The 24,999-nt window shown below is 45.1% G+C and overlaps 1 protein-coding gene across 1 annotated transcript in view; it reads left to right on the top strand.

Moving 5' to 3' along the window:
* The window catches only part of CSNK2A2 (casein kinase 2 alpha 2), a 162,132-nt gene that overhangs the window by 134,266 nt on the left and 2,867 nt on the right, over positions 1-24,999 (top strand). Inside the window, exons 2-12 of the mRNA XM_063140887.1 lie at positions 998-1,105; positions 5,485-5,596; positions 9,083-9,184; positions 10,588-10,638; positions 11,895-11,954; positions 12,431-12,514; positions 13,116-13,226; positions 15,247-15,348; positions 17,489-17,589; positions 18,895-19,043; positions 23,543-23,637. Coding sequence (XP_062996957.1) covers positions 1,002-1,105; positions 5,485-5,596; positions 9,083-9,184; positions 10,588-10,638; positions 11,895-11,954; positions 12,431-12,514; positions 13,116-13,226; positions 15,247-15,348; positions 17,489-17,589; positions 18,895-19,043; positions 23,543-23,619 — 1,053 coding nt within the window. The 5' untranslated portion in view covers positions 998-1,001 and the 3' untranslated portion in view covers positions 23,620-23,637. The remainder of the gene's footprint in view (positions 1-997; positions 1,106-5,484; positions 5,597-9,082; positions 9,185-10,587; positions 10,639-11,894; positions 11,955-12,430; positions 12,515-13,115; positions 13,227-15,246; positions 15,349-17,488; positions 17,590-18,894; positions 19,044-23,542; positions 23,638-24,999) is intronic.

The raw sequence follows: 24,999 nt of genomic DNA, 5'->3' as shown, positions 1-24,999 counted from the left end.
TTGCAGCTGAATTTCACTTAATTTATTTATTATATTTCTATATCGGCAAATAGCCAAAGCTCTCTGGACAGTTCACAACAGTTAAAGCCATAAAACACAACATAATATAAAAAACTTAAAAGTTTAAAACTACACCAAAAAAATCCCCCAAAATAAAACCTAGCAGCAATGCAAACATTTTAAAGACAATAGCGAATGTAAAACACAGAAACTGAACGACTAAAGTGCCTGAGAGAATAAGGTCTTCACCAGGAGAGTTCGAAAGAGCTTGAAGCCCTGGAGTCTTCGCTCCCACTTTTTATTTTTTCCTTCTTCTTCAACAGATAGAACAAGACGGCCTCCACCACTCGGCCAACGAACGCCCCACTGGAGTCCCGCTTTCCCCCCGACTCCTGCGAGTAGCTCACCCTGCGAGTAGCAGCGTCCACATGCCCAGGAAGTGCCGCCTACACGCGCAGGAGCAGCCCCCTCTAGCCTTTTATAAGTCTACCAACCAGAGGCACGGCCTCGTCTTGCAGCGCCTCACGCGATAGGTCGCCCTACCGAAGGCAAAGAGAGGGCGGGGCCCGCCTCCCTCTTACGGCGCCCGGAGTCCTCCGCACCGGCAGGGGTCTCTGTGTGGCGCGACGCGAGCCGGCCTGGGCGGCGGACTTTCTCTCCGCGCGGGGCCGGGCTGGTGGGCGCGTCGCCGCCGAGGCCAAGGCCGCCGCCGCCGCCGCCGCCGCCTTTTCCGGGTCCGCTGCGGCGGCGAACGCCGCTCCGAAGGAAGCCAGGAGGCAGGCCCGGAGCGCCCCCCGCCCCCGCGCGCGCCCCTCTCCCTCACGCCGGCCGGCCTGGCGCCGCTGCTGTTCGCGGCCTCCGCCCCACCGCCGCCGCTGCTGGTGGTGCTGGGCCGCCGGTGGTGGTGCTGCTCGCCGCCCCGTCTGGCCGCGGCCTCCCCCGCGCGCCGGCGCCGCCTCCTGCCGCCCTCCCCCGGGCCCCCGCCCGCCATCGCCATCGCCATGCCCGGCCCGGCCGCCGGCAGCCGGGCCCGCGTCTACGCCGAGGTGAACAGCCTGAGGAGCCGCGAGTACTGGGACTACGAGGCGCACGTCCCCACCTGGGGGTAAGGCCTGGGGCGGGAGTGGGTGGGTGGTGGGTGCGTCGGTCGGTCGCCAGGCAGGCAGGCAGGTTGCTCGGCGGCGCCTCCGCCCGGCCTAGCCGCGCGGATGCGGCGCTTGCCTTCTGCCGGCCGGCTCGCCCCCTGAGGCGCGCAGCGCTCGGCCCCGTGGCGAGCCTCCTTCCTCGGCAGAGCCGCGCCTTTGCTCACATGGCCCTCCGGAGCGCCTCCGGCCGGGCGCCGCTCGCTTCTCGCCCCGGGCCGTTCTTACGCCGGGATGGCAGAAGCCGGGGAGGAGGAGGCAGGGCGAAAATGGCCTCAGCCCCTCGACCCTCGTGGCGTCCCTTGCGCCCAGCTTCGCTTCCTCTCACTGCTTCCTTCCACGCATTTCCCATTCATTCATTGTATTGTGTCCCCACTTCCCCCCACCTCGTTTGCGGGCTTTGTTCCTCTTCCTTCATCCCCCAAAGGTCTGAACTTGCATAATTACACACGCACACCTACAGACACACCTACACACACACACACACACGCATTCTAAATGAGATGCCGGTGCTGGGAGAAATGGGAATCAGGAATTAGCTGAGTTCTAGAACCAAGTTTCAGTTTTGCTAAAGGTAGGGACTGATCAGTCCAAGTGAGCTGATAGGATACTTTGGCAATATTAAAAGAAGAGGATTGTGCCAGAGGTCTAGCTAGACCTGTCGTGGAGTTATTTGTGTGTTCTTGAATGTCGTACCACCAATTTTTTGGTAAGACGACCCAAAGGGTGGAGCATTAATCAAAAACTTGGGGTTGCAGGCCTCTGGGTATAATCTGGGCTGCGCTTCCTCACAGCATTGTCCATAGATTGTGTAGAGGGGTAAAGCCACTCTGTTCCTAACCCTCAGACACAGGCTTTTTTCTCTTTTTTGGCAATTCATGAAAACAAGGTCCAAGAAGCCACTATACCTGTTTCCAGAGACACGCATATGATTGCTTCTGGAATCTCTCTGGCCTCAAGACACACACTCAAACTCAGTTGTGTACTTGCAGTAGGGCAACTGTTTCCCATCGTGATTGCATATTTAAGGATGAATTTGGGATTTAAGCAGTGTGATCATGGCTCAAAGTGATTAACACAGACAAAAGGTTGTGATTTTGGGTGGTGGTAAGTGTCTGTGAGCAGAAGGAATGGGATCAAATAACATTGAATAGGGATGGGCATCTGACCAATTGAGTATTGCTAAACCTTTGAGAACAACAAACATAATCAACTGGCTGGAGACCTATGATAACCACACAGGAAATTAGATTGGTTTTATTATGAAGCAGTTATTTTTAAAATTGTATCAGATTATATTTGTACTCCACCTGTCCCCCAAAGAGATCAGGATAGGATTCGTAGAGCCTTCTCTGCCCCATTTTATCCTCTCAACATTTTGTGAGGTCAGCTAGGCTGTATGCATGTGCCTGTCCATGTGTTACCACCTCAACATTGCCTAACAAGCTTCATGGTTGAGTGGGGATTTGAGCCTCTGTCTCCTGAGCCTAGTCCAGCCACCCTCCAGATGCGTTGGACTACAACTCCGATCATCACCATCCAGCATGGCACCCTGACAGGATGATTAGAACACATCTGGAGGGTGCCAAGTTGAAGGTGACTGTTCTAGCTCTACCCACACTAGGCTGTTGCCTTGCCACTGTTGACTCCTCAGGGAGCCAGTGGGAAGCTTTGCTATGCTGCTGCTAGGAGGCAGATAGCCCTCACTCCTGTCCTTGCTAACGAATGAGACCATAATGACATGAAAAGACATGCTGCCACCTACAAAGTGAAATGCTTGGAATATTTGACCATGATCAGATTAGGGGATCAGTTGACCAAGGCTGGTATCAGTCTTGAATGGCAGATCTGGCCCGTTAACACGCCATGAGTACTAGTTTGTGCTTGTAGATTTGCTTAAAGACATTAAAAACCATAGAGCCAGTCTGGTGTAGTGGTTAAAGTGTTGGACTGGGAATCAGGAAATCCAGGCTCCAGTCCCCACTTGGCCATGAAGCTCACTGAGTGACTTTGGGCCAGTCATTGACTCTCAATCTAACCTACTTCATAGGCTTATTGTGAGGATAAAATGGAGAGGAGGATCATGTAAGCCGCCTTGGGTTTCTTGGAGGAAAAAGCTTAAGATGCAAATGTAAAAATGTAAATCGGGTCCCTCCTGCCTGGGTTCTGATCCAGAGTAGTAATTGAAATCAGTGTGGATGAGTATGACAGATTAAATTTATATGGTAGTAGTTTCAGATTTGAATTCACCTTTAGAGTGTATTATGGAGAGGCTTGGCATGTAGGATAGATGAGAAGGAATTGGGTGATGAATAGCTTGTATTATAGAGTGTTTTACCAGGACACAAGAAGGTGGATTTAGGCTGCCTTTCATTTACTCTTTATGTAAATTCTTCGCTATCATACGGTGTGTTAGCCTTATAATCTGATCAATATTCTTAGCTGTCTTCCTAAATATTAAACTCCCCTTTTAAAAAAAAACACAACCCATGTTTATGTGCAAAGTGTTGGTGCTAATATGAGTTAAATGAATCAGGGGGAGGTATTCATTCTTGGCTAATTAGAGTGAAATTGCCAACACATTGGGTTTGTAGCTATGCTGTTGATTTGGTGCACATGGCTCTCTATGGCTTGTCACTAAGTCTCCAAGACATATTTAAGCACTGCCGCATATACAATCAAGATGGATAACCAGCACTAAAATTCAAAACTGGAAAATTCCAGGATCCTTGTTTCCTGAGGGTCTAAAAGTTAATGCAGCATCTAAGCCTGTGCAAATGTTGGGGTTTCTTCCTCTGCAGTCACTAACCTCATTGCCAGGATGTTCAGGGGATTGAGAAAGGAGAGTCTAGCATAGGGGTTTGCGAGGACTGTCTTTCCCATTCTGGACCCTTGAGAGAGAGGGGGTTGGTAATAAGATGGATCTCGTAGAGCTCTTTGCATGTTTTGGAATTAAACTCCCAGGATTCATGACCATTGGCCATGCTGACTAGGGAATGATGGGAGTTGAAGTCCAAAACATCTGGAAAGTATCGGGCTGGGGGAGGCTGTGGTAGAATATTCTGCCAATTTTGAACAGTCCCACCAGTTCGGTAGCAAAAATCAGGACAAGTATCCCAGAGATGTAACATATCCAGAAATTTTGAGGTCATGGGGAAAAAAATCCTTGGGGTGGGCTGGGTGGAATGGAAATTTTGGGGAAATTGAAAAATAAACAATACTTATTTTTTTAGCGCTCTTTACAGATCCTAAAGTCACTTTGATGCTTTAAGACAGCCTTCCCCAACCTGGTGCCCTCCAGGTATTTTGGATTTCAGCTCCCAGCAGCACGTCCAATGGTGAGGAATGCTGGGCACTGAAGTCCATAACATCCAGAGGGCACCAGGTTGGGGGGGGGGCTGCTTTGGGAACGTAAAACAACCTTTCTGTTCCTAAAGTTTATTTATGTATAACTTAGTTTGCTCATAAAATTATCATTACATTTTAAAAATAAACTCAGTAAATTTGTAATTATTGTCTTAATAGATAAGAACTACATTAAATGGCTACCACAGCATCAGAAATACACAAATCTATAGAACAAAATCCAAACTGTCAAGAATGTACATTTACTGTTGGGAATATACAATGGTGACTCTACTTACATACAGGGAAAATAAATATCTATAAGTAAAATATACTTTACATCAATAATTTTAATAAGGAATGAAAGAAATAACCATGCTGGGAAACCTAGAGAGGATTAAAAACATTTCCCCCCGTGGCTTCATTATTTCCAGACATTTTACATCTCTAGACTTTCTATGAAAGTGTTCTTATTACATAGTTTTTAGAAATCATTTTTGGGGGTGTAAAAGCTAGGTAACAATATATAAATACTTTGTCTTTAATTCTAAAAGAAAATATTCATAATCCATTTTCTAGTTTTTTGGAGAGTAACAAGAAAAAGTCGTGTGTCGTCCCCCGTCCCCCCCGAATTTTTACTTTCCCCCCCTGGCTGTCACATCGCTATCCCAGAGTGACTGGCAGCTTTTCTTATTTTGATGCTTGCAGATGGACAGCTAATTTTCAGGACAAGGTGCTTTGAGAGTTGTAGGTTATCTTCCTGCTTCTCTTATATCTGTGGGATGCTGAGGAGATGGCTATGAAGATTCTGATCTCCAGCAGTGGAAAACAAGAATGTACAGAAGTAGAGTGGCTTGTATCCACTTGTTTGCAAGATCTGCACATTAGCAAGTTCCCTGTTCCTAGTTCTTCAGTGTTACAGTGTTTGGAGCAGAAGGGTTGGGAGAAAATTTCAGCCTTGTCACTTTTCACTTGTTTTCCTCTCCATTGTCTGCAGTAATCAAGATGATTATCAACTGGTTCGGAAACTCGGCCGGGGAAAATATAGCGAAGTTTTTGAAGCGATAAACATCACCAACAACGAGCGAGTGGTTGTGAAAATTCTTAAGGTGAGTTTTTGTTGGATGCTTATTAATGGGTTTCTGAGGTGGGGAATATTTCTTTAACCCTTTGAGTTTTAATACCTGGGTTTGCTATTGAGGTGCTGGATTATATCTCTGTATCTGGTAGTAGTATTTTGACAATCACTCTTCCCACCTGTTTTAAAAAAGTAAAATTGCATTTGAAAGCATTTTGTGAAGGAACAGCATCTTCTGCTGTGTTAGAATAGCACTGCATGTGCTGGCTGCATACAGCAAATAACATCAGGCATGGCTTTCTTGACAGGACAGATGTTAAACCATGATAACTGTAATGCAAAGTCTGTAGGGGATCCTTCATTTTTTATTTAATAGTTTTATATATTATTAACCATATCCAAAAATCTTTTAATGATGACCATTAAAAGAGTACAAAGTTGGTCATTACCTTTAAAGCCCTACATGGTTTGGGTGCAGGTTACCTCCAGGATTGCCTTCTTCCATACTGTCCACCCCGCACACTCGGGTCCTCTGGGGAGAACTTACTTCAGTCAGCCAAAATTAGGCTGACATCTGTTACCCAGAGGACCTTTTCTTCAGTCACCCCCAGATTGTGGAACGGCCTGCCGGAGGAGATTCATAAAATTAACTCTCTCTGTGATTTTAAGACAGCTTTGAAAACTAGCCTTTTCCAGCAGGCCTACCCAGACCCAGATGAATGTGAAATCAAGTATTTTTAAGATGTGTTGATTCTTGTACTAATGTTGTTCCCCACCTCAATCCAAAGGGAAAGGCGGGTAAGAAATGATGATGATGATGATGATGATGATGATGCCTAGTCAGAGCTGTGCTCAGATGATCAGACAGGTAGATTTAGGAAACACAAGTTTACATATTGCCAAGCATCTACAAGAATGCCTTTTTCTATACCAGTCTGTCCTATGCTTTTAAGATAAATGGGAGATGCTTCTAACTGGCAGTTACCAGTGGTACGTAATGCAACAGCTGTGGAGAGAGCAATCTTTGTTAGTTTATTTTTTTATTTATTAACAATATTTATATACTGCTCCATATTTAGAATAAACTCCGAAGCAGTGAACATAGGAATGAAACAGTAAAATGATAAAAACAGCTAATTAAAATTGTTCAATTTAAAATGAAGTACGAATATAACTGGTGGCTGGTCACTTGAGGAATGCTTCCTGGAAAACAGTTGTTTTCAGGAGGCACTAGAAGCAGCACAGTGTTGGCGCTTGCCTGACCTCTAGGGGAAGGAAGTTCCAAAGAGAAGGGGCCACCACACTAAAGGCTCTTCCCCTGATGGATTCCAGTTGGGCCATAGGTCCATGTGGAACCACCAGGAGCATGCCCTCCAATGCCCTCAGTGACCAGACAGGTTGGCACGAGAGAAGGCGCTCTCTCAAGTATCCTGGTTCCAAGTTGTGTAGGGCTTTGTACACTAGCACCAAAACCTTAAACCTGGCCTGGTAGCCAATAGGCAGCCAGTGCAGTTCCCTCCGCAAAGGAACACTTGCTTGTTGTGGAACACCCTCCTGTTGGAGGTGTAACTTGTGACAGCATATTCTTTCAGGCACAAGGTCAACACTTATTTGTTTTCTCTGGCATTTTAAACTGGTTTATTAAGCTGGTTGCTGTATACTATCTATTTGATGCATTTCCTGTGCTTCTTGCCTTTTATTGCTATCGTTGATGCTTTGTTATGTAGTGGGTGTAAAATATTTTAAATAAATAAATATACAGAAGTTCTCAATAGAGTTAACTTTGCTTAAAATGAGGGTGCAGAATTTTTATGTTCATCATTTCTCATCATGTGTACTCCTCTGTAGAAACTTTCAACACAGGTGGCCCAGTAAATATGCTGCAAAGCTTGACATTAAAGTTGTTTGGGGCCAACCAAATTCTAATTATGGGCATGTGTAAAATGCATTTCCCGGTTATTGCAGCTTAGCTAACTAGGACTGTGTATGACATGGGAGGTCCCTGGGAGGAAGAACAGCTTACTCTGAATTATTTAGAGATAATTAAAGAGGACTTGTGGTCATATTTAGCAACAAGGGTCATTGCTTTTGGCTCCGCAGCCTCTTCCTCCCCCTTCATCCAGAGCTATCTTGAATACTTGGAATTGTGAGCAGCAGGGCAAGGCCTTCCAGGGGTATCCATCAACCTCACTGCTGGTTTGATCACTAAAGTGCATTTAATGCTCTGTGTTGAGTTATTCTGAGTTGGTGCTTGTACAGGGCTACCATGCAGAAAGTTGTGTCAGTTTGAAGTGTGTGAACGGAAGTTCCACAGGTCAGTTTTCAGCTTTGTGAGAGCAGATTGCTCATTGGGAGGTGGGGGTTTCCTCTCGTACAGTGGTGCTATTCCAATTTGCGCAAGTGTAGATAAGAGGATGGAAGATAATGAGACTCTGCCCCCACACCTAGAGATGTGAAGTCTTGGAGACACAACAGTTAAACTCAGAAAAACCAATCTCCCCCTAAGTTTCCCAAAAGCCCTTGAAAAGAAAGCGTGGGGTGAACAGTAAACAAACAAACAAACACCTACTTTTTCCAGGCCTTCACATCTCTACCCACACCCTAAGGCAAATGTGGGCGGCCTTTTTGGGATTCAGGGCAGAATTCTCTCAGGGGAAATACTCTGGACAGGATCAAAAGTAGGTGGGGACATCCCCTTCTGTCTCTGCTTCAGCTGGGCTAAACAAATGTATGTTAACAGCAACATCTTCGTGCTTCAAGTTTCTTCAACTTTGCTCAACCCCTCAACCACACTCTGCTTGAAGCTGCTTCTACCTACTTTGATTCAGCTTTGTCATAGAAGCTCTTCCTATCCACCATGATACCTAAATGGAATCTCCACATTCAGGGACAGCCAGTTTCTGGTGCCAGATATTGGTGGTAGGAACATACACTTCTGCGGAGCCTGGCCATTGGTCCGTCTTGCCCAGCCTTCCTCAACCTGGTGCCCTCTAGCTGTTTTGGACTACAGCTGTGGGAATTGTAGTCCAGCATATCTGAAGGGTACCAGGTTGAGGAAGGGTGATCTAGCCATACTGTCTGTACTGCGTGGCAGCTGCTCTCCCAGCTTCCAGACATAAATCTTTCTCAGCGATACCTAGACATGGTGGGTACTAAATCTCTGGCCATCTTCATGTGAAGTTTGTGCTCTGCCACTTGAGCTGCAGCCCTTCGCCAAAATGATAATTCCCTTGTTAAGAACCTTTGTGAAAATAGCTTCAGCCGTTTAGTATGCTTCTTTCCCCTTGACTTGAGAGCCTTTATTTTTCATCCAGCGGAAACAACTACTGCAACAAAATTGGTAGCCAATGGTTGTTGTTTATCTTATTATTCTCAGTCCAGAAGTCACAATTTTGCCACTGATCTGTCATAACACTTCCTCCATGATGCTTTCAACTTTGCACCAGCGCAGCTTAATTAGTGGATGCAAAGTAATATTGAAAGAAATTTTATTTTTAATCACCCTTATGTATTTAAGCCAGTGAAGAAAAAGAAGATAAAACGCGAGGTTAAGATTTTGGAGAACCTGCGAGGTGGAACCAACATCATTAAACTGATTGACACTGTCAAGGATCCAGTGGTATGTGGCGTTATGTACCAGGGATATTGGGATTGTTGAGCTTATCTTCAGAAGTAGGTTTTGGAGGCAGTTCAGTTTCTCAACGGTACCTTCTCAAACTGTGGGGAAGTAACGAGTGGGGTACTGCAGGGCTCAGTCCTGGGCCCAGGGCTCTTCAACGTTTTTATTAATGATTTGGACAAGGAGGTGCAGGGAATGCTAATAAAATTTGCAGATGACACAAAATTGGGTGGGATAGCTAATACCCTGAAAGTCAGAAACAAACTTCAAAATGATCTTGATAGGCTGGAGTGCTGGGCTAAAACAACAGAGTGAAATTTAATAGGGATAAAAGCCAATTTCTACACCTAGGAAAAAGAAACCAAATGCACAGTTATGATATACTACAAGTGAGAAGGATCTTGGAATTGTTGTAGATCACAAGCTGAATATGAGCCAACAGTATGATGTGGCTGCAAAAAAAAAGCAAATTCGATTTTGGGCTTCATTAATAGAAGGATAGCTTCCAAATCAGGCAAGGTACTGGTTCCCTTCTATTCAGCACTGGATCGGCCTCATCTTGAGTATTGCGTCCAGTTTTGGACACCACACTTCAAAAAGGATGCAGACAAGCTGGAGCGTGTTCAGAGGAGGGCAACGAAGTTGATTTGGGTCTGGAAACAAAGCCCTATGGGGAGAGACTGAAAGAACTGGGCATGTTTAGCATGGAGAAGAGAGATTGAGGGAAGACATGATAGCACTCTTCAAATACTTGAAAGGTTGTCACACAGAGGAGGGCCAGGATCTCTTCTCAATCCTTCCAGAGTGCAGGACGTGGAATAATGGGCTCAAGTTACAGGAAGCCAGATTCCGGCTGAACATCAGGAAAAATATCCTGATGATTAGAACAGTATGACAATGGAACCAATAACCTAGGAAGGTGGTGGGCTCTCCCACACTAGAGGCCTTCAAGAGGCAGCTGGACAGCCATCTGTCAGGGATGCTTTAAGGTAGATTCCTGCATTGAGCAGGGGGTTGGACTCGATGGCCTTATAGGTCCCTTCCAGCTCTGCTATTCTGTGATTCACACAGGGTTTTACAGTTGAGATGTATTCTGCAGGTGGAGCAGTTGTCATGTTGGGATTCTTAGTGATTTGTTTTCTGATGATTTGAAGCTATTTTTTTTATGATTCTGATTTTAAAATATGTTTTCATCCACCTTTGATTCCTTGGGATAGATAGGGGAATGAGAGAATGTCACTAAACATGCAGTACCCTTCCAATGAATCGTGGGCTAGCACTACTTCTCTTTTTTTTTTTGAGTCTCAGGACTAAAGAGTGCATTATCCAAAGGAACCTTGGAATAAATGGGCAAGCAGGGTATGGAAAGGGATGGTTAAATCATAAGTAATTCTCTCTTGCAGTCAAAGACTCCAGCACTGGTTTTTGAATACATCAATAACACAGATTTCAAGGTGAGTCTTTCTTCCTGTCTGTTTACAGTGGATTTGCCAGAAATGGTTGGGAGAGGAAATGTTTAGTACGCTGAAACAAGGATTTGTTCTTGTGGAGGAGTGAATTGCGCAGCCTTTCAAACAGTTTGTAAGACACTAACAGCAGAAAGCAAGCTGCCTTTCCTTGTGGTTTCTGTGGTGCAGGTTCAAAGCGAGTGGTGCAATAAGAGTTTGTCGCATTTCCTAGCGACTCTGTCTCAATATAGCAACAGTTGCCCTGCAGCATTTAATTCCATGCTAATCTCTCTGCTATGGTACTCTGTTTACAGTAGTGTTGTTGTTGGGATTGGCTGTGCCTGTTTTTTGTAGTGAGAAAACTGTGCAGATGAGAGTTAAACTTTGAGAAAAATCGAGATCCGGCTCTACAAACCTGGCAGATCCCATTTGAAGCACAATGAAAACAAATATCAGAAAAAAATATAAACGGAGTTAAACTGGCTTTTTTTGGGAAAGCTAACTCAAACTCCTCCCTCCTCCCTTAGGAGTGATGGTATAAATGTTCTAGCGCCTCAAAATGGAAGTTGGCAATGAGCTTATAAAAACGTGAAAGCTGTTTAAAGGGACCAAAGAAGCTTAACTTAAATTGCAAACACAAAGGATGATGCAATGTGCAGATGTGCATCAGAAGCCATAAATACTAAGAGGGGGGAATTGGGAGAGCTTCGTACTAAAAAAGAACAATGGGGCATATTAGTAATCTAGTGGAACGTTGAGAATTGGTGAGACAAAGTAAAGGACAAAGAAGGGTGGGTTGTGGGTGAGATGCTCTCTGACGGAGGGCATAGCGTTGAATAAACTAGAAAATGTAAGAGGGGCAAACTGCTCCCCAGAAACACTGTGGGTAGAAATACAAATGTAGTATAGTACGTCCCCCAGCCAAAATCCAACCTCCAATCCCCTCCTGACCAAAATTCTGAGGGTGACCTTGTAGTGGAGCAAGAAATTGGGGAGGCAACCAAAGCAGGGGGTGTTGTAATAATGCGTGACTTCAGCTACTCTTACGTTGGGCGGCTTCACACATCACTTTAAGCCATGGTGATTTATACGCTACTGTGATCCCCCACATGATTGGCCAATTAAGCTATGCAGCATGGTTTAACCACCCAGACAGCTACATGTGAGACATGGCCAAGGAACATGGGAGGGAGAAAGCTGTAAGAAAGACACAAAAGAAACAGCATTGATTTTGTTGCTTTCTCTTTTCAAAACTATTTCAGCAACTGTACCAGATCTTGACAGACTTTGATATCCGGTTTTATATGTATGAATTGCTTAAGGTGAGTATTTGAGCAGCAATTTAAAATGTGACTCATGGTGCTTGCTTTTTGAGTTTTGTCAGATGGGGTTATGTGCAATTGATGAAGATAAAATTTCACCAGTATTCTGAGAAAAGAAAAGTGGAAAGCTCAAAACCAAACCAAAATATGTAGGGAGGGAACAGGAAAACTCAGGCATGAATTCGTAATGTTATAATGTTCTTGTATCCAACCATAATACCACCGAACAATGTTGATATTCTTATCACGGTTAGATGGCATGGAAACAGTTCAGAGGGAGGAGGAGCCAACAATTGCTGGGCCTCAGCTAAGACGATGATATTCTGCTTCCTGTCTCTGCCTCTCCGGTAGCTGATGGAGCGGCTGCTAGAGGACGGTTGGGGAAGAGGCAGTGCCCCATGAAGCAGGCTTTGTAGGAGGGCTGATGGGTTTAGTCTTTCTTCTGTTGTGTGCTAACTTGAATATGTTTTTGTCAGGCCTTGGATTATTGTCACAGCATGGGGATCATGCATAGAGATGTCAAACCTCATAACGTCATGATAGACCACCAACAGAAAAAGGTAACGCCACAGGAGGGACCCTTACGTTTTGCTATCCCTGAGTTCTTGGGATAGATCTGGGCCTCAGTGCTCTCAGGCCTCTGAGGTAGGCTGCAATTACTGGATGGCTTGCACAGCCCTGTCAAAAGCCAGGGCTAGCCATATCCTTGCCCCCTACAGAGATCCATAAGAGTGGGGCAGGAAGCCCAGCTTGTGCCTGGGCCACACTTGCATGCCCTGCAGAGATTCTTGCCTTTGCCGCTGTCCCTGTGCATTAACGTGGATTGGGGCCTTCCAGCTTCGTCATGCTCTGTTTTTTTAATTTAATTTTATTTATTATTACATTTTTATACCGCCCAATAGCCGAAGCTCTCTGTCATACATGCACTCAGCTGGTTTCTGTTTTCTGGCTTTTGGTGAACTTTCCTTTTAGGTGACGGGTGACTTCTGATTACTGAATGAGTCATCCAGCAGTACATGGGCTGAACAGCATTGCAGGGCTAACTTTACAAGGCAGAACAGATGAGAGGAGCTGAGTGCCAGCCTGGCTAGCAGCTTTGCAAACTCCCTTTGACCAAAGTATTGAGCAGACTCACTAATGGGTTGCCTTGCATTTTTACAGTTACGGCTCATAGATTGGGGCTTGGCAGAATTCTACCATCCAGCTCAGGAATACAATGTCCGCGTAGCCTCAAGGTACTTCAAAGGGCCAGAGCTTCTCGTGGACTACCAAGTAAGTCTTGTCCTCCAGTTTGCTCCTCAGCCTGAAAAACTAGTGGGCATCGGTGTTGTAACCTCCCCACCTGCAAAGGGAAAGGGCAGCAGCAGTCCGTGCCTGCCACCATCTGACAGCAAACCACCTAAGGGCGTCTTCCTTTAACAAATAGGCAGTGTGTGTGGAGGCATTTTTAGAGGCTGCCTCAATGCTGGAACTCTCTGGTCTCTTAATAACTTAGCCCGGGCATTTCAGAAAGACTCTTTATCCATTAATCTCCATTTAAAAGCTGTTACTTTGCCTTTGATGTGATGGGATTCAAGTTTAAAGACCAAGATGAACCATCGAGGGCTGCCCTGATCCCTGCTTTTGACCCTCTCAAAGTTGCTTCCTGATTTGGTTGTGTTCTCAGTTGGATGGAATTACCTTTAGCCCTGCAGGAAAGAAACAGGGCAGCTACTATACTTTAAAGGAGGTCACAGAGTCTCAGCAAAAGCTCTCCTCTTAGCAACTTCATTTAAAAACTTTTTTAAAAATATTTTTTTATTGTTTCATAGTTCTGGTTACAAGGGTCAAATAATACATCACCTATGTACATTCATAGTTCATACAAATATATATACTTATTCATTTATTCAAGCTTGGATATAGGGTGTTTAACATCGATTGTTTTAGTTTAATTCCATTTAAATTCAATTCAATTCAAAGCAATTTAATTTAATTTAATTTAGGGCCCTCCGGAACTAAATCTCAATACCCATCCATCTATGTTTTCCATATGCCGATGGGGGTGTTCTCCCATCTTCTTTATTTACATAGTTAATGAATTTCCTCCAAACCCCCTCAGATTTATCTTCACGTTGTTCTTCTCGGACTTTCCTCAATTTTTGCGTCAGCTTTTCTAGAAGGGCAATCTGCCAAACACTTTGATGCCAATTATCAATATGAAGCCCTTTCCCATCTTTCCAATGTTTAGCTATCAACCATCTTGCCGCCAATAATAGGTGGCTTATTAATTCCTTATTCAAGAGCTTGATATCAAGTCCCTTATATAAATTTAACAGAGCTAAATGAGAAGTTGGATGGACCCATTGTCTGGTTATCGAACTAATCTCCTGGAACACTTTTCCCCAAAAAAACACTCGCCTTAGGGCAAGACCACCACATATGAATGTACGTCCCTACTCCAGAAGGAGGAGGAGAACTTTCTTGTTGTCATTGTATGATTTGAGACAGTGGGAGAAGGAAGGAAGAAAGAAAGAACGAAAGAGTCTATATTGACTGTTCACCATGTGAAAGTGTTTCAGTGGAGAAGAATTGTTGCAGGGCAGAGACATCCCGTTTGCAAACTGCTTTTAGTTGAAGTTCAATGTGCCTCTTCAGCCACACTAGATGGATAACTCAGGTTGCCTGTTCAAGTTGCGGGTCAAGGACTCTGCAAATGGAGCGTACTTCTTGAACTTCAAGGGAGCAGGGGAGAGAACTGATTATAGGGTGGAAGGAAGAGAAAATAAGGCAATGATAGATGTTCAAGAGATGTGGCACTGGAGCAGAACTGGTAGTAGGGATGACCAGACGGGCCCAGAACATGAGTGCATACTGTTTGCCTTTTGATTCCAAGCTGCTTCAACAAATCTGGGCCTATCTTGGAAACAGATGGTGGCAACCGGCATAGACAGGAAGGAGTTTTCTGCAGTCCAGAAGGAGAAGCAGAGATCCATGGAATCTTGATTTGCGTTAAAGATTGCTTTTGAAGTTGTTCCCTTTCAGATACTGGAACAAAAGTTCTTATATAACATTGGGAACAAATATATAGCATTTAAGCAACTGTGCTTTCAAAATATAAGTTTTGAAACTTATATTTTGAGGCATTCAAGAGGCAGCTGGACAACCACCTATCAGGGATGCTTTAGGGTGGATTCCTGCATTGAGCAGGGGGTTGGACTCGATGGCCTTGTGGGCCCCTTCCAACTGCTATTCTATGATTCTAAGTTGAAGCTGCAGCGACCTTCAGTGTTTTTTCTGTCCCTCCCCCCAGATGTACGACTATAGCTTAGATATGTGGAGCTTAGGCTGTATGCTGGCCAGCATGATCTTCCGAAAAGAGCCTTTTTTCCACGGTCAAGACAACTATGACCAGGTGAGAAATGTGGCATAAAACAACATTCAAAGAAGCTGATTGTTGAACATTTCTTCTCTCTTTCCACAGCCATCGTGAGACAGATCAAGATGTTTAGCCTTTGGTGGCAAAAGGATGTCCCAGTTTGCAAGACATTACTAATATTTCTTAATTTAAAAGTCCTTTCCTTAAAAGCTTAAGATGAACCTTGCTTTTCCAGCCTGAGGCTATCTGTTCTCTTGGAGGCTGAAGATCTTCACTCATGGCTGTCTAGTTACAGTATTTACCTTTTCCCTATGCATAATCAACCAGGGGGCAACTGCAGCCAACCTTTAGCAGAACATCAGTATGGACTGTTAGCAACTCTCCCAGAGTGGATGCCACAAAAATATGCACAGAAGCTCTGCTTTTTGGACACTCTTGTGTGATTACAAGTTTTTAAGCAGATGCTGGACAGCTGCCTATCAGGGCTGCTTTAGTATTGGATTTCCCACATTGAGGTCTCTTCCAAATCTGGGATTCTAGTAGAATCCTGAGAATTGCATCTTTAAGCTCCTTGGCTGCAGAAATAAACGAGAGGACCAGAAGAGCTCTTTCTCACTTGCGGTTTCAACTTTTGAGAAAACTCCATTATGGCGCCCTTTTTGCCAGCAATAAAATGTGGATGACTAGGAGGACTGGGGCCACTACCAGTGCCTTCAGGGTGTGGTGCTGGAGATTGTGGGCTGTGCTCCCCTTTTCCAGGCTTCTAACTTAGAAGGTCTCTTGAGTGGTTCATCTATGCCATGTGGAGGCGTCTCACTAAGCATTTCCAGAACTGCACCAGGGTGGCTTCTGCTCCAATTCGGAAGCAAGAGGACAAGGCATCGCTTTGAGTTGGCCTTGGAAGCCTGCACTGCCTGTGCCTCTAGTAGCTTCCTGTTTCCTGGGTTGTGCAAAGACCCAGTCTTAAGTGCCCCCGGGCATTATTAGGCAATCAGATCAATGCTCATAACTTCGTTAATATTCTAAAAAAACCACTGATAACCATGTTAGAATTCTCATTAATTCATTACCTAGCAGTTTTTATACAATGAGGCTAAGTTCAAGTGGAGAAAAAGGCTGTGAAAACATATGCATTCAATAACTAGAAACCGCTTAACCAAAATTTCTCTTCTTGTATCAGCAGGCTGTAAATAACCGTTTAAAAGTTACCCTTAACCTAACAATAATAAAATACCCATAACTAGCCACCCTCAGAGCCATGTACTGTTTATTCAAATCATTCTAATAAAATATGCTTTTTAAAACAGTAAACTCAAAGTAAAAGATATTCTGTCTCCAAGGCAAAATAGTTACCAGCTCCACTGTATTTTAACATGTTGGGTGTAACTCTTGCCTTGAATGTTTGCATAGGCAAACTACAAATTTAGCATAGTAAATGCAAAACCACAATCATTGCACCAAATAAGCCAGAAACTGGTTTCACAGTCACCTTACACCTACCTCTGAAACCCTCAGATAATGTGTGACTGAAAGATGAAAAAGGTCTAGCTTGAACTTGGTCACGGTAATGTCTAATCTCTGAGGCTTGAGTGGGCAAAGTACTGTGCCTTTGATGGTCTCAAATGGATTTAGACTTGGTCCTCCTGGGTCCAGTTAAACAGTACTTCCACCCCAAATTGCTGGGTTTTTGACTTAGAAGGAACGTCTTCTCAGATGAACAGATGGAGCTGCCATAAGTCAATCCCATTCAGCCTCATATCTTCAGTTCCAGCTAGGAGTGGCTCTCCCTAATCTCAGCCAGTGGAGGTGATCTTTCCACTCGAGTTGGCAGGGATTGAACCCAGGACATTTGCCCACATAATGCGTATGCTGAGCTACAGCCCTTCCACGTTTCCCTTTGAGTGGAAATAACTTCTCTCACCAGCAAGATGACTTAGGGGAAGTGGTGTGTGAGACAGGGCAAAAACGGGAACACTTTTCCTGCATGCAGAAACTGTATACTGTTCCAACGCTGTTGGCTCAAATGGTCCAGGAAAAGGTGCCACATGCTCCTGCCTGGCTCCTGCCTGTCATTCTTGCATTCGCAGCTTTTGAGCTTTTGTTCCAACAGAGCAGCGGAGTGTGGTGGTGTGTTGTTGTTTTTTCCCTGTCACTTCAGATTTATTCTTTATTGCAGTTGGTTCGCATCGCAAAAGTTCTGGGTACAGACGAATTATACGGTTATCTGAAGAAATACCACATAGAACTGGACCCCCACTTCAATGATATCTTGGGACAGTAAGTTCATTGTGGCGTGTGTGTGTGTGTGTTGCCCATGGAGTGGACACAGTGTGAAGTACAGGGCCTTTTCCTTTTGTAGAAAAATGCAAGGTGAGATTGATTTGCTGACAGGCAAATCAATTTCACCTGTCCTGGATAGCTGCAGCCTTTTCTTCATGTGGTTGTGGTGAGTAGTCCTGACAACTGTTGGCCAGGCCTTTCTATCATCATGCGTCCGCATTCACACAGACATGCATCTTGCATTATACGTGTCACAACCAGTGTGGGTGTTAGAGGGTCTTTAACCAGAGATGAGGTATGCACACAGCAGGTTAAATGAGAAATATCTTACTAAATTAGAATATCTGCTGTTCAGTTGGGGAAATTAGCTGAAGCACGTATTCAAAATCTAAAAACATTGGCTTCATTTTTACAGGTTGCAAAACACATGCACATTCATTATAGAAGACAAAAATGGCCTGGTTAATATATTCACCCCTTGCACACGAGCCTTACATAGAAGATAGAAAATACTATAATTGGGGAAATCTACATTTCCAAATAACAAGGGGGAAGGTGGCACTATGGGAATGGCAGAGCAGGGGAATGCAAGGCAGAGGCAGGAATTTAGATTTCAGACGAAAAGAAAAAAATGGAGCATGTTCAAAATTGATGTTCAAAAAATGGATTTTATTTACCTTGTGGGGATACATTAAGTACGCTGGATGCAAATGAAATAAATAAGAAATAATGTTATGAGGAGGAGCAATTAAAATCTTTCTGCTACATAAGCGCTACATTTTATATCCCACCTTTTTTTCCTCTTGCAAGGAACCCAAAGTAGCTCACGCACTTCTCCTCTTCTCCATTTTATCCTCACAACAATCTTCTGAAGTAGGTTAGGCTGAAAGTCAGTGATTGGCCCCAAGTCACCCAGTGAGCTTCATGGCCGAGCGGGGACTAGGACCCAGATTTCCTGAATCTCAGCCCAACAACCTGATCACTACACCATGATATGCATAGTTTGATTCTGTTAGTAAAAAGGATTAAATCAGTTAACTGCTTTTTCAACTCATGAATGTGTCTATTTTGGTAGCTTTAAAAACAAGCAGATTTTAAACCCACTTTGTCCCAGTACATTAACTAGGTTAGATAGCCGATAATAGTAGGTAAGATCTCCCTGGGTCGGAAGCATGTTCTCAAAACATGTGCATGAAATATGACAGAGCATCTTTCTGAGGCTTTCGGTTGCATCTCTTCATCTGGAAGAGATGAAATCTCAGGCTTCATTACCACAATCTGACCTCTCCTCTTCGCTTGCAGACATTCACGGAAACGTTGGGAGAACTTCATCCATAGTGAAAACAGACACCTGGTCAGCCCTGAAGTCTTAGATCTTCTGGACAAACTCCTGCGATATGACCATCAACAGAGGTTGACTGCCAAAGAAGCTATGGAGCACCCCTATTTCTGTAAGTTTTGGGGGGATGCAGAATGCAGGTGGGGCTGCACTTGGGTGGGAATTGGCCTTGGGTCTGTTTGTTTAGTCATTTGTTTATAAAAGCTGCAAACCATTTCAATGCTTTTAAATGTTTTGGACCTTTGTAGGCAAGACAGGATTTTTCAATTTATTTTTTTAGACAATCAAAATCTCGAATGTATTCTGCAAATATAGAACAAAGATTTGTACCACTTTGAAAGTGAACACATTGCTGTTAGTTCTTCGTGGTCTCTGTGCATCACACATATGGGCTCTGTGCCTGTGCAGAGCCTCAATTCGGGCAACTTCTATAGCTGAGGCGTTTTAGGCAGGAACTCTTATCCCCACGGTCTGCTGTGCGTTTCCCAGTGGGTTCCTGTCTGTTCCCTCAGTTCTCTTTCATCTGCCATTGTGGCAGCCTCAATAAGTCATTGCCGAGGTGTTTTTGTTTCTATCTTTTCTCTGCTATCATACTTCTAGCTATTCCTTACGGCATTATTTTATTTGTATTTTGTTTTCATGATCTAATGATTATCAGGAAGGGCCCCTTTTAGAAGGTGTACACGTTGCAGCAACAAATTGCCACCATCAGACTGCCTTTCCCTTTCCCTTTTCTGCTTAGGGTGGAGGACATGTGGTAGAGTCTTGCCCATGCTGCCAGGCATTCTCTAAGCAGATGCACCGAAACCACAGCAGCCGACTTAAGGCAGTGCTCTGACACAAAGTACTTCAAGCCATTGAGCAACCTAAAACACTCCTGGCTCAACCACCTGTTGACCAGACTTCAGCGGCAGAAAAGTCCCCAGAATGCCCTGCTCATACTGTGATGAACATGCAAGGCCAACCCTCTACACTGGGTAGGTCTAGGTCTCTTTGGTTAGCAAAGAGGCTAACAAAGGCAAAGTCAACAAAGCGTGCATCTGCAGCCCCTACTGAGGGCATTAAGAAAAAGAAAAAATCTTCAGAGAGGCCACATGGTTCCAGTCGGGACTGACCATGACTGTTGGAGCAGCTGCTCCAATCTCCACCACCACAATCCCCTCAAATCCAACTGCAGTCTTAAGGATCAACCTGAGTCAATAACTGAGGGCACTCCCTCTTGTCCCGCCACTTCTGGAGTCACCAATTTTTCAGGTTCCTCTGGCACCGGCAGCGGACACCCCACCCCCCGCTTACTTTTACATCACGGGGAAAATTCGTGATGTCTCTCCAAAGCCACTACGTCCTCAGTACTGTCTACAGTGGAGGGATGGCGATTGGGATTGTCGGCGTTGTCATCATGACTCACTGGATTTGATGTTCTCAGTGTCATCTTTGAGAAATTACTATTTCAGGCCCTTTGATCAACCAAGGGAGAGGTTGAGACTGCCGCCAGACTATATGGGAGACCCAGCTATTGGGGTGCAGATACACACGGTCTTTCTTCCTTTATTCATTGGTAAGACCTGCCTGAGGATGGACATGCCACTGCCTCAGGTGCAGCAGTTCACCCTGCCACCTGAGACGCTGTCGGTACCGTCCTCCCCAACTACACAACAAGCACTGGTTGAACAACCAGCACTGACTCAGCCGCACCCACAAGATTCACCCTTGTCTGGTAACGGGGGATGCCTCTGGATTTGACATACCTTTCATCTATGCAGCCTTCAATTTCTTCACCTGATGCAGCAATGAGTCCCAGGATGTTGTCTCTCTGACAGACGATTTGGGTGAGTTTGCTGATCAAGTGTTACAAATGGCTCAAACATTTGGGCTGGCAGCGCAACACTTGGGCTGGCACCTTCAGTCCAAGATCCAGTTTTTGATTCAGTCACTACGGAGGTGACTCGACCTGTCTCCGTTCCAGTGCCTTGCTGGCTATGATCAAGCAATCCTGGAAAACATCATCTACTATGCTGGCTATGTCAAAGCACCTTGAAAACCAAGACAATCGAAGTTGCATTTGCATTGGCTGGTCTTGACTTACCTGTTCTGACGCGCACTCCGCTAGAGTAGTAGTGACATCGATAGCCCTTGAGAAGGGAATGGCAATCCCAGACCTCTGCCGTGCTGCAACTTGGTCTATGCCATCTACCTTTGTCTGGCATTACTGATTGGATGTGAGAGCTAAAGCGGACTGTTCATTTGCGTACGCAGCCCTGTCATCGATTCTTGCTTAGGGCACCGTCCCTCCTCCAATAAATCAGCTTGCTACTTGCCCATGTGTGTGATGCTCAGACCATGAAAAAGAAAGGCAGGTTGCTTACTTGTATCCGTAGTTCTTTGGGTGGTCATCCATGCATTCACCTGTTTTCGTTTGCATAAATCCTTTGGTTAAGTACTCTACAGTTCCAAGAAAAGTAGCAAGCTGTTGGAGCTTGGATATCTTGAAAGGTCTCACTCCAAGTCTGGATAGGTTATTATTTATACAGTGCCATTGATACACATTGATGTACACTCTTAAGTTTCCAGAAGTAAAGACGTCCTGTCCCCCCACCAAGTGAACTTGCAGGGGCCCCCCCAGAAGTGGGCAAGACAGCAGAAGGGGCAACAGGAAGGAACAGCAAGGGCAGTTGTGAGCCATGCAGTTATGTGTGCTTAGGGTTTGTTTTGATTGCACATGAGGGTGAAGGAATTGCCCAAAATATCTTGAAAACACTGGGTTTGGGGGAAGGATTTTAAAGGTGGTATGAAGGAGACATACCTGTAGTTTCCTCCTCTAACCAATTATCTCCCATGACATTATGAAGAATGGTTTGTTCCCTAGAGTCCAGAGCAGGCCTAGCTTTTGTTGTCCGCAGTTGAGCTTTGGGAACAAGATTTCAGTGTAGGTTTTCTCAGGACTAATTTACACACATATGACTCTGTTGATAGCTCAGCACCTAACAACTGTAAGCTAAGTAAGTGGCCATTCTAAAAGAAGTGCAAGATTGGTTAAATGAGGGTTTCCACAATGTTAAATTGGTTTCCCATTGTTGTTGCTGGAGGCCCAGGTGGCCGCAGCGGCTCAGAGTGCCTTTTACCCGTTTCGGCTGCCTCGCCACCTACAGCCTCTTCTGGACAGGGATAGCTTGGCCACAGTGGTAGGGGCATTAGTAACCTCAAGACTGGATTACTGCAGTGCGCTCTATGTGGGGCTGCCCTTAAGTCTGCTCCGGAAGCTGGAGACAGTGCAGAACCCAGCAGCTCGGCTGTTGTCAGGAACTGCCTCTTTTCTGCATATACCGTATTTCTTCGATTCTAAGACACACTTTTTTCCCTAAATAAAGAGCTCTAAAAATGGACTGCGTCTTAGAATCGATGGTGTCTTAGAATCAAAGCAATACGGTAAGAGGAAAAGAGGAAGCTCCTGCAGCAGCCTCGAGCCATGAGAGCGAGGAGCTGGTTGGGTATGCGCCAGGTTTTTTGTTAGGCAAATTTATTCGTAAGTCCCATCGATTTCCATGGGACTTACTCGCATGTCGTCGTCCCCTGGTGCACAGACAAGTAAAGAGCGGGACTGGAGAGTTAAGTTTACTCTTTGTTTCAACGCCCCCCCTTCTTCCCGCGCAAACGGCGGTTTCTTCTCTCACAGAGGGAAAAAAGAGAAGGACACAACCATTAGAAGAAAGCACGGAGGGGGGGAGGAAGTTGGCTGGGCGGTGAGGGAAGTATTTCTTCGATTCTAAGATGCCCTTTTTTCCCAAATAAACATCTCTAAAAATGGGGTGCGTCTTAGAATCGATGGTGTCTTCGAATCGAAGAAATACGGTAAGTCCTTTTCTGAGGGAAGTGCACTGGCTGCCTATTGGCTACCGGGCCAGGTTTACAGTTTTGGTACTAGTGTACAAAGCCCTAAACAACTTGCGACCAGGATACCTAAGAGAGCGCCTTCTCCCTTACCAACCTGCCCGATCACTGAGGTCAGTGGAGGGCCTGCTCCTGGTGGTTCCACGTAGACCTGTGGCCTGATGGGACTCCACCAGGAGAAGAGCCATGGGCGTAGTGGCCCCTTCTCTGTGGAACTCTCTGCCCCTGCAGGTCAGGCAAGCACCAACACTAGGCTGCTTCCGGCGCCTCCTGAAAACATCTCTGTTTCGAGAAACCTTCCCCAACTGACCAGCCACTGTTTTCCCCCCCTGGCTCCTTGTTTTTAAACTGAATAATTTTAATTTGCTTTTTTAATCTTCTTTCTTTTACTCTTTATATCTATGTTCCCTGCTCTGGAATCTGTGTTAGATAATTGAGCAGTATATACATGTTATAAATAAATTAAATAATCTCCTTGTAGAAGTGGGGTGGGAGGACTGGAATTGGATGAGTCTCGCTGGTTACTTGTGTCTGTAATCCCAAGCAAGCCCTCTTCGCAGGGTGTTCCCTGGAGAATTTCTGCTTTGAAAAAGGCAAGTTAGCCACTGTGTGAACAGAATGCTGGGCTAGGTAGACCCTTGGTGTGATCCAGCATGGATGCTCTTGTGTTCTTAACTGTTGGCCAGTTTGGTCCCAGTAACCTCTCCTCTCCTCCTCCTGCAGATCCAGTTGTCAAGGAGCAGGCCCAGCCCGGCTCCGACAGCTCCGTGCTCTCCAGTGGCCTCACAACAACACGATGAAGGCTTGAGGAACGACGGGTAATTCCAGAGGTTTACAAATACAAACACGCCCTTCGGTCACCTAGGGAAGGGATGAACCCAAACCCTTGTATGCTCAGCAGAAGCCTCATCTTGAAGGGGGTCAGGCCTTAGCCTCCCTCTCTCTCCAGCACTTATGGCTACTCTAATTTTCTCTGTGTGTTACCAAAGTCCCAATCCAAATGGTTGTGCAAGATTTACATGGATTCAAGGGTGTGCCCCGAGGTCTGCCCGACTGGCTCTGGGTTGATCCTGCAGTTTCTTACTCTACCTTTCCTAACGTGCCATTTTCTCTGTTCTTCCATTGGGCAACCTTTTGATCTCCCCTCCCCCACACTCTGGAATATAGCATGTACCCCATAGAAACAAGCCCTGGTGGGCTCCGAGTCAGCGCAAGATGTAAGCAAACGGAAGCCTGTAAGTGGTGGATGTCAGTCCTGCTCTTTTCAGGTCTGACCTTGGCCCGTAATTCCCCCACCCCCTCTTTAGTTTAAACAATAAGTGTTGGAAACGGGCTCAGTCAGTCAAGCGAATGTGCTTCAAAACATACACCCATTGAGGAGAATCCTGGTACCCCCACCTCCTTCTTGTGAGGAAGTACCTGCTTTAGAGGGAGGGAGGGTTTTTCTTTGAGGCAAAAGAGAATTTTCTCTGGGAAGGCATGTTCTTATGGCTAGAAAAGCCAACAAGGTCATTCCCATCAATGTGCAAATTTTAGAATTGCTTTGAGTACAGCAGCTTTGAATATGGGAGGAAGTGTTTGGGGCAAGAAGACCAGTGGGGAATTTTGGAAGCCAGAAATAGTGGGGCTGTTCAGAATTGGTGAGCAGCAACCTGCCTAGGGTTCAGATCCCTCTCGCATTTGTACGCGCCCAGCCCAGGGTTGGGGTGGTTGGGGTAGAATCCTCTCCTTTGGGGGATGGGTGTGTGAGATGCTCCTTTAGTTTTTTCAGTGGGTCTCTAATGAGCCCCATAGTTCAACCCCACCTTTGGGGGATTATATTGTGTGATTCTGGTGACTTCATTAACCTAAATCCACACATTTTTGTCACCATGCCTAAATGCAGATTTTTTCTTTCTATTACATTGTCATATATTTAATTTTAAGTAATAAGGTTAGACTGTTTCTATTTGAAGCATCTGTTTACATTCCACATCCCAATAACATGTTAGCATTGATATCAGGTCAGATCCATTTGTACAATTCACTGGAACCAATAAATCTCTCTATGTACAAACGTGTGTTGTCCTCCATTTAGTCTCTGGGAATTCTTTGGAAGGAAAGAGCTGATTCAGGACCTGAGATTTCATTTTGGGGCAGAGGAGGAAAACTATCTTGTTATCCTCCATCTTTACGAAAGC

This window comes from Elgaria multicarinata, chromosome 14 (genome assembly GCF_023053635.1).
Source record: "Elgaria multicarinata webbii isolate HBS135686 ecotype San Diego chromosome 14, rElgMul1.1.pri, whole genome shotgun sequence".
Classification (NCBI taxonomy): Eukaryota; Metazoa; Chordata; class Lepidosauria; order Squamata; family Anguidae; genus Elgaria; species Elgaria multicarinata.
Note: the sequence above shows the minus strand (reverse complement) of the source record. Positions and strands in the feature narration are given on the sequence as shown.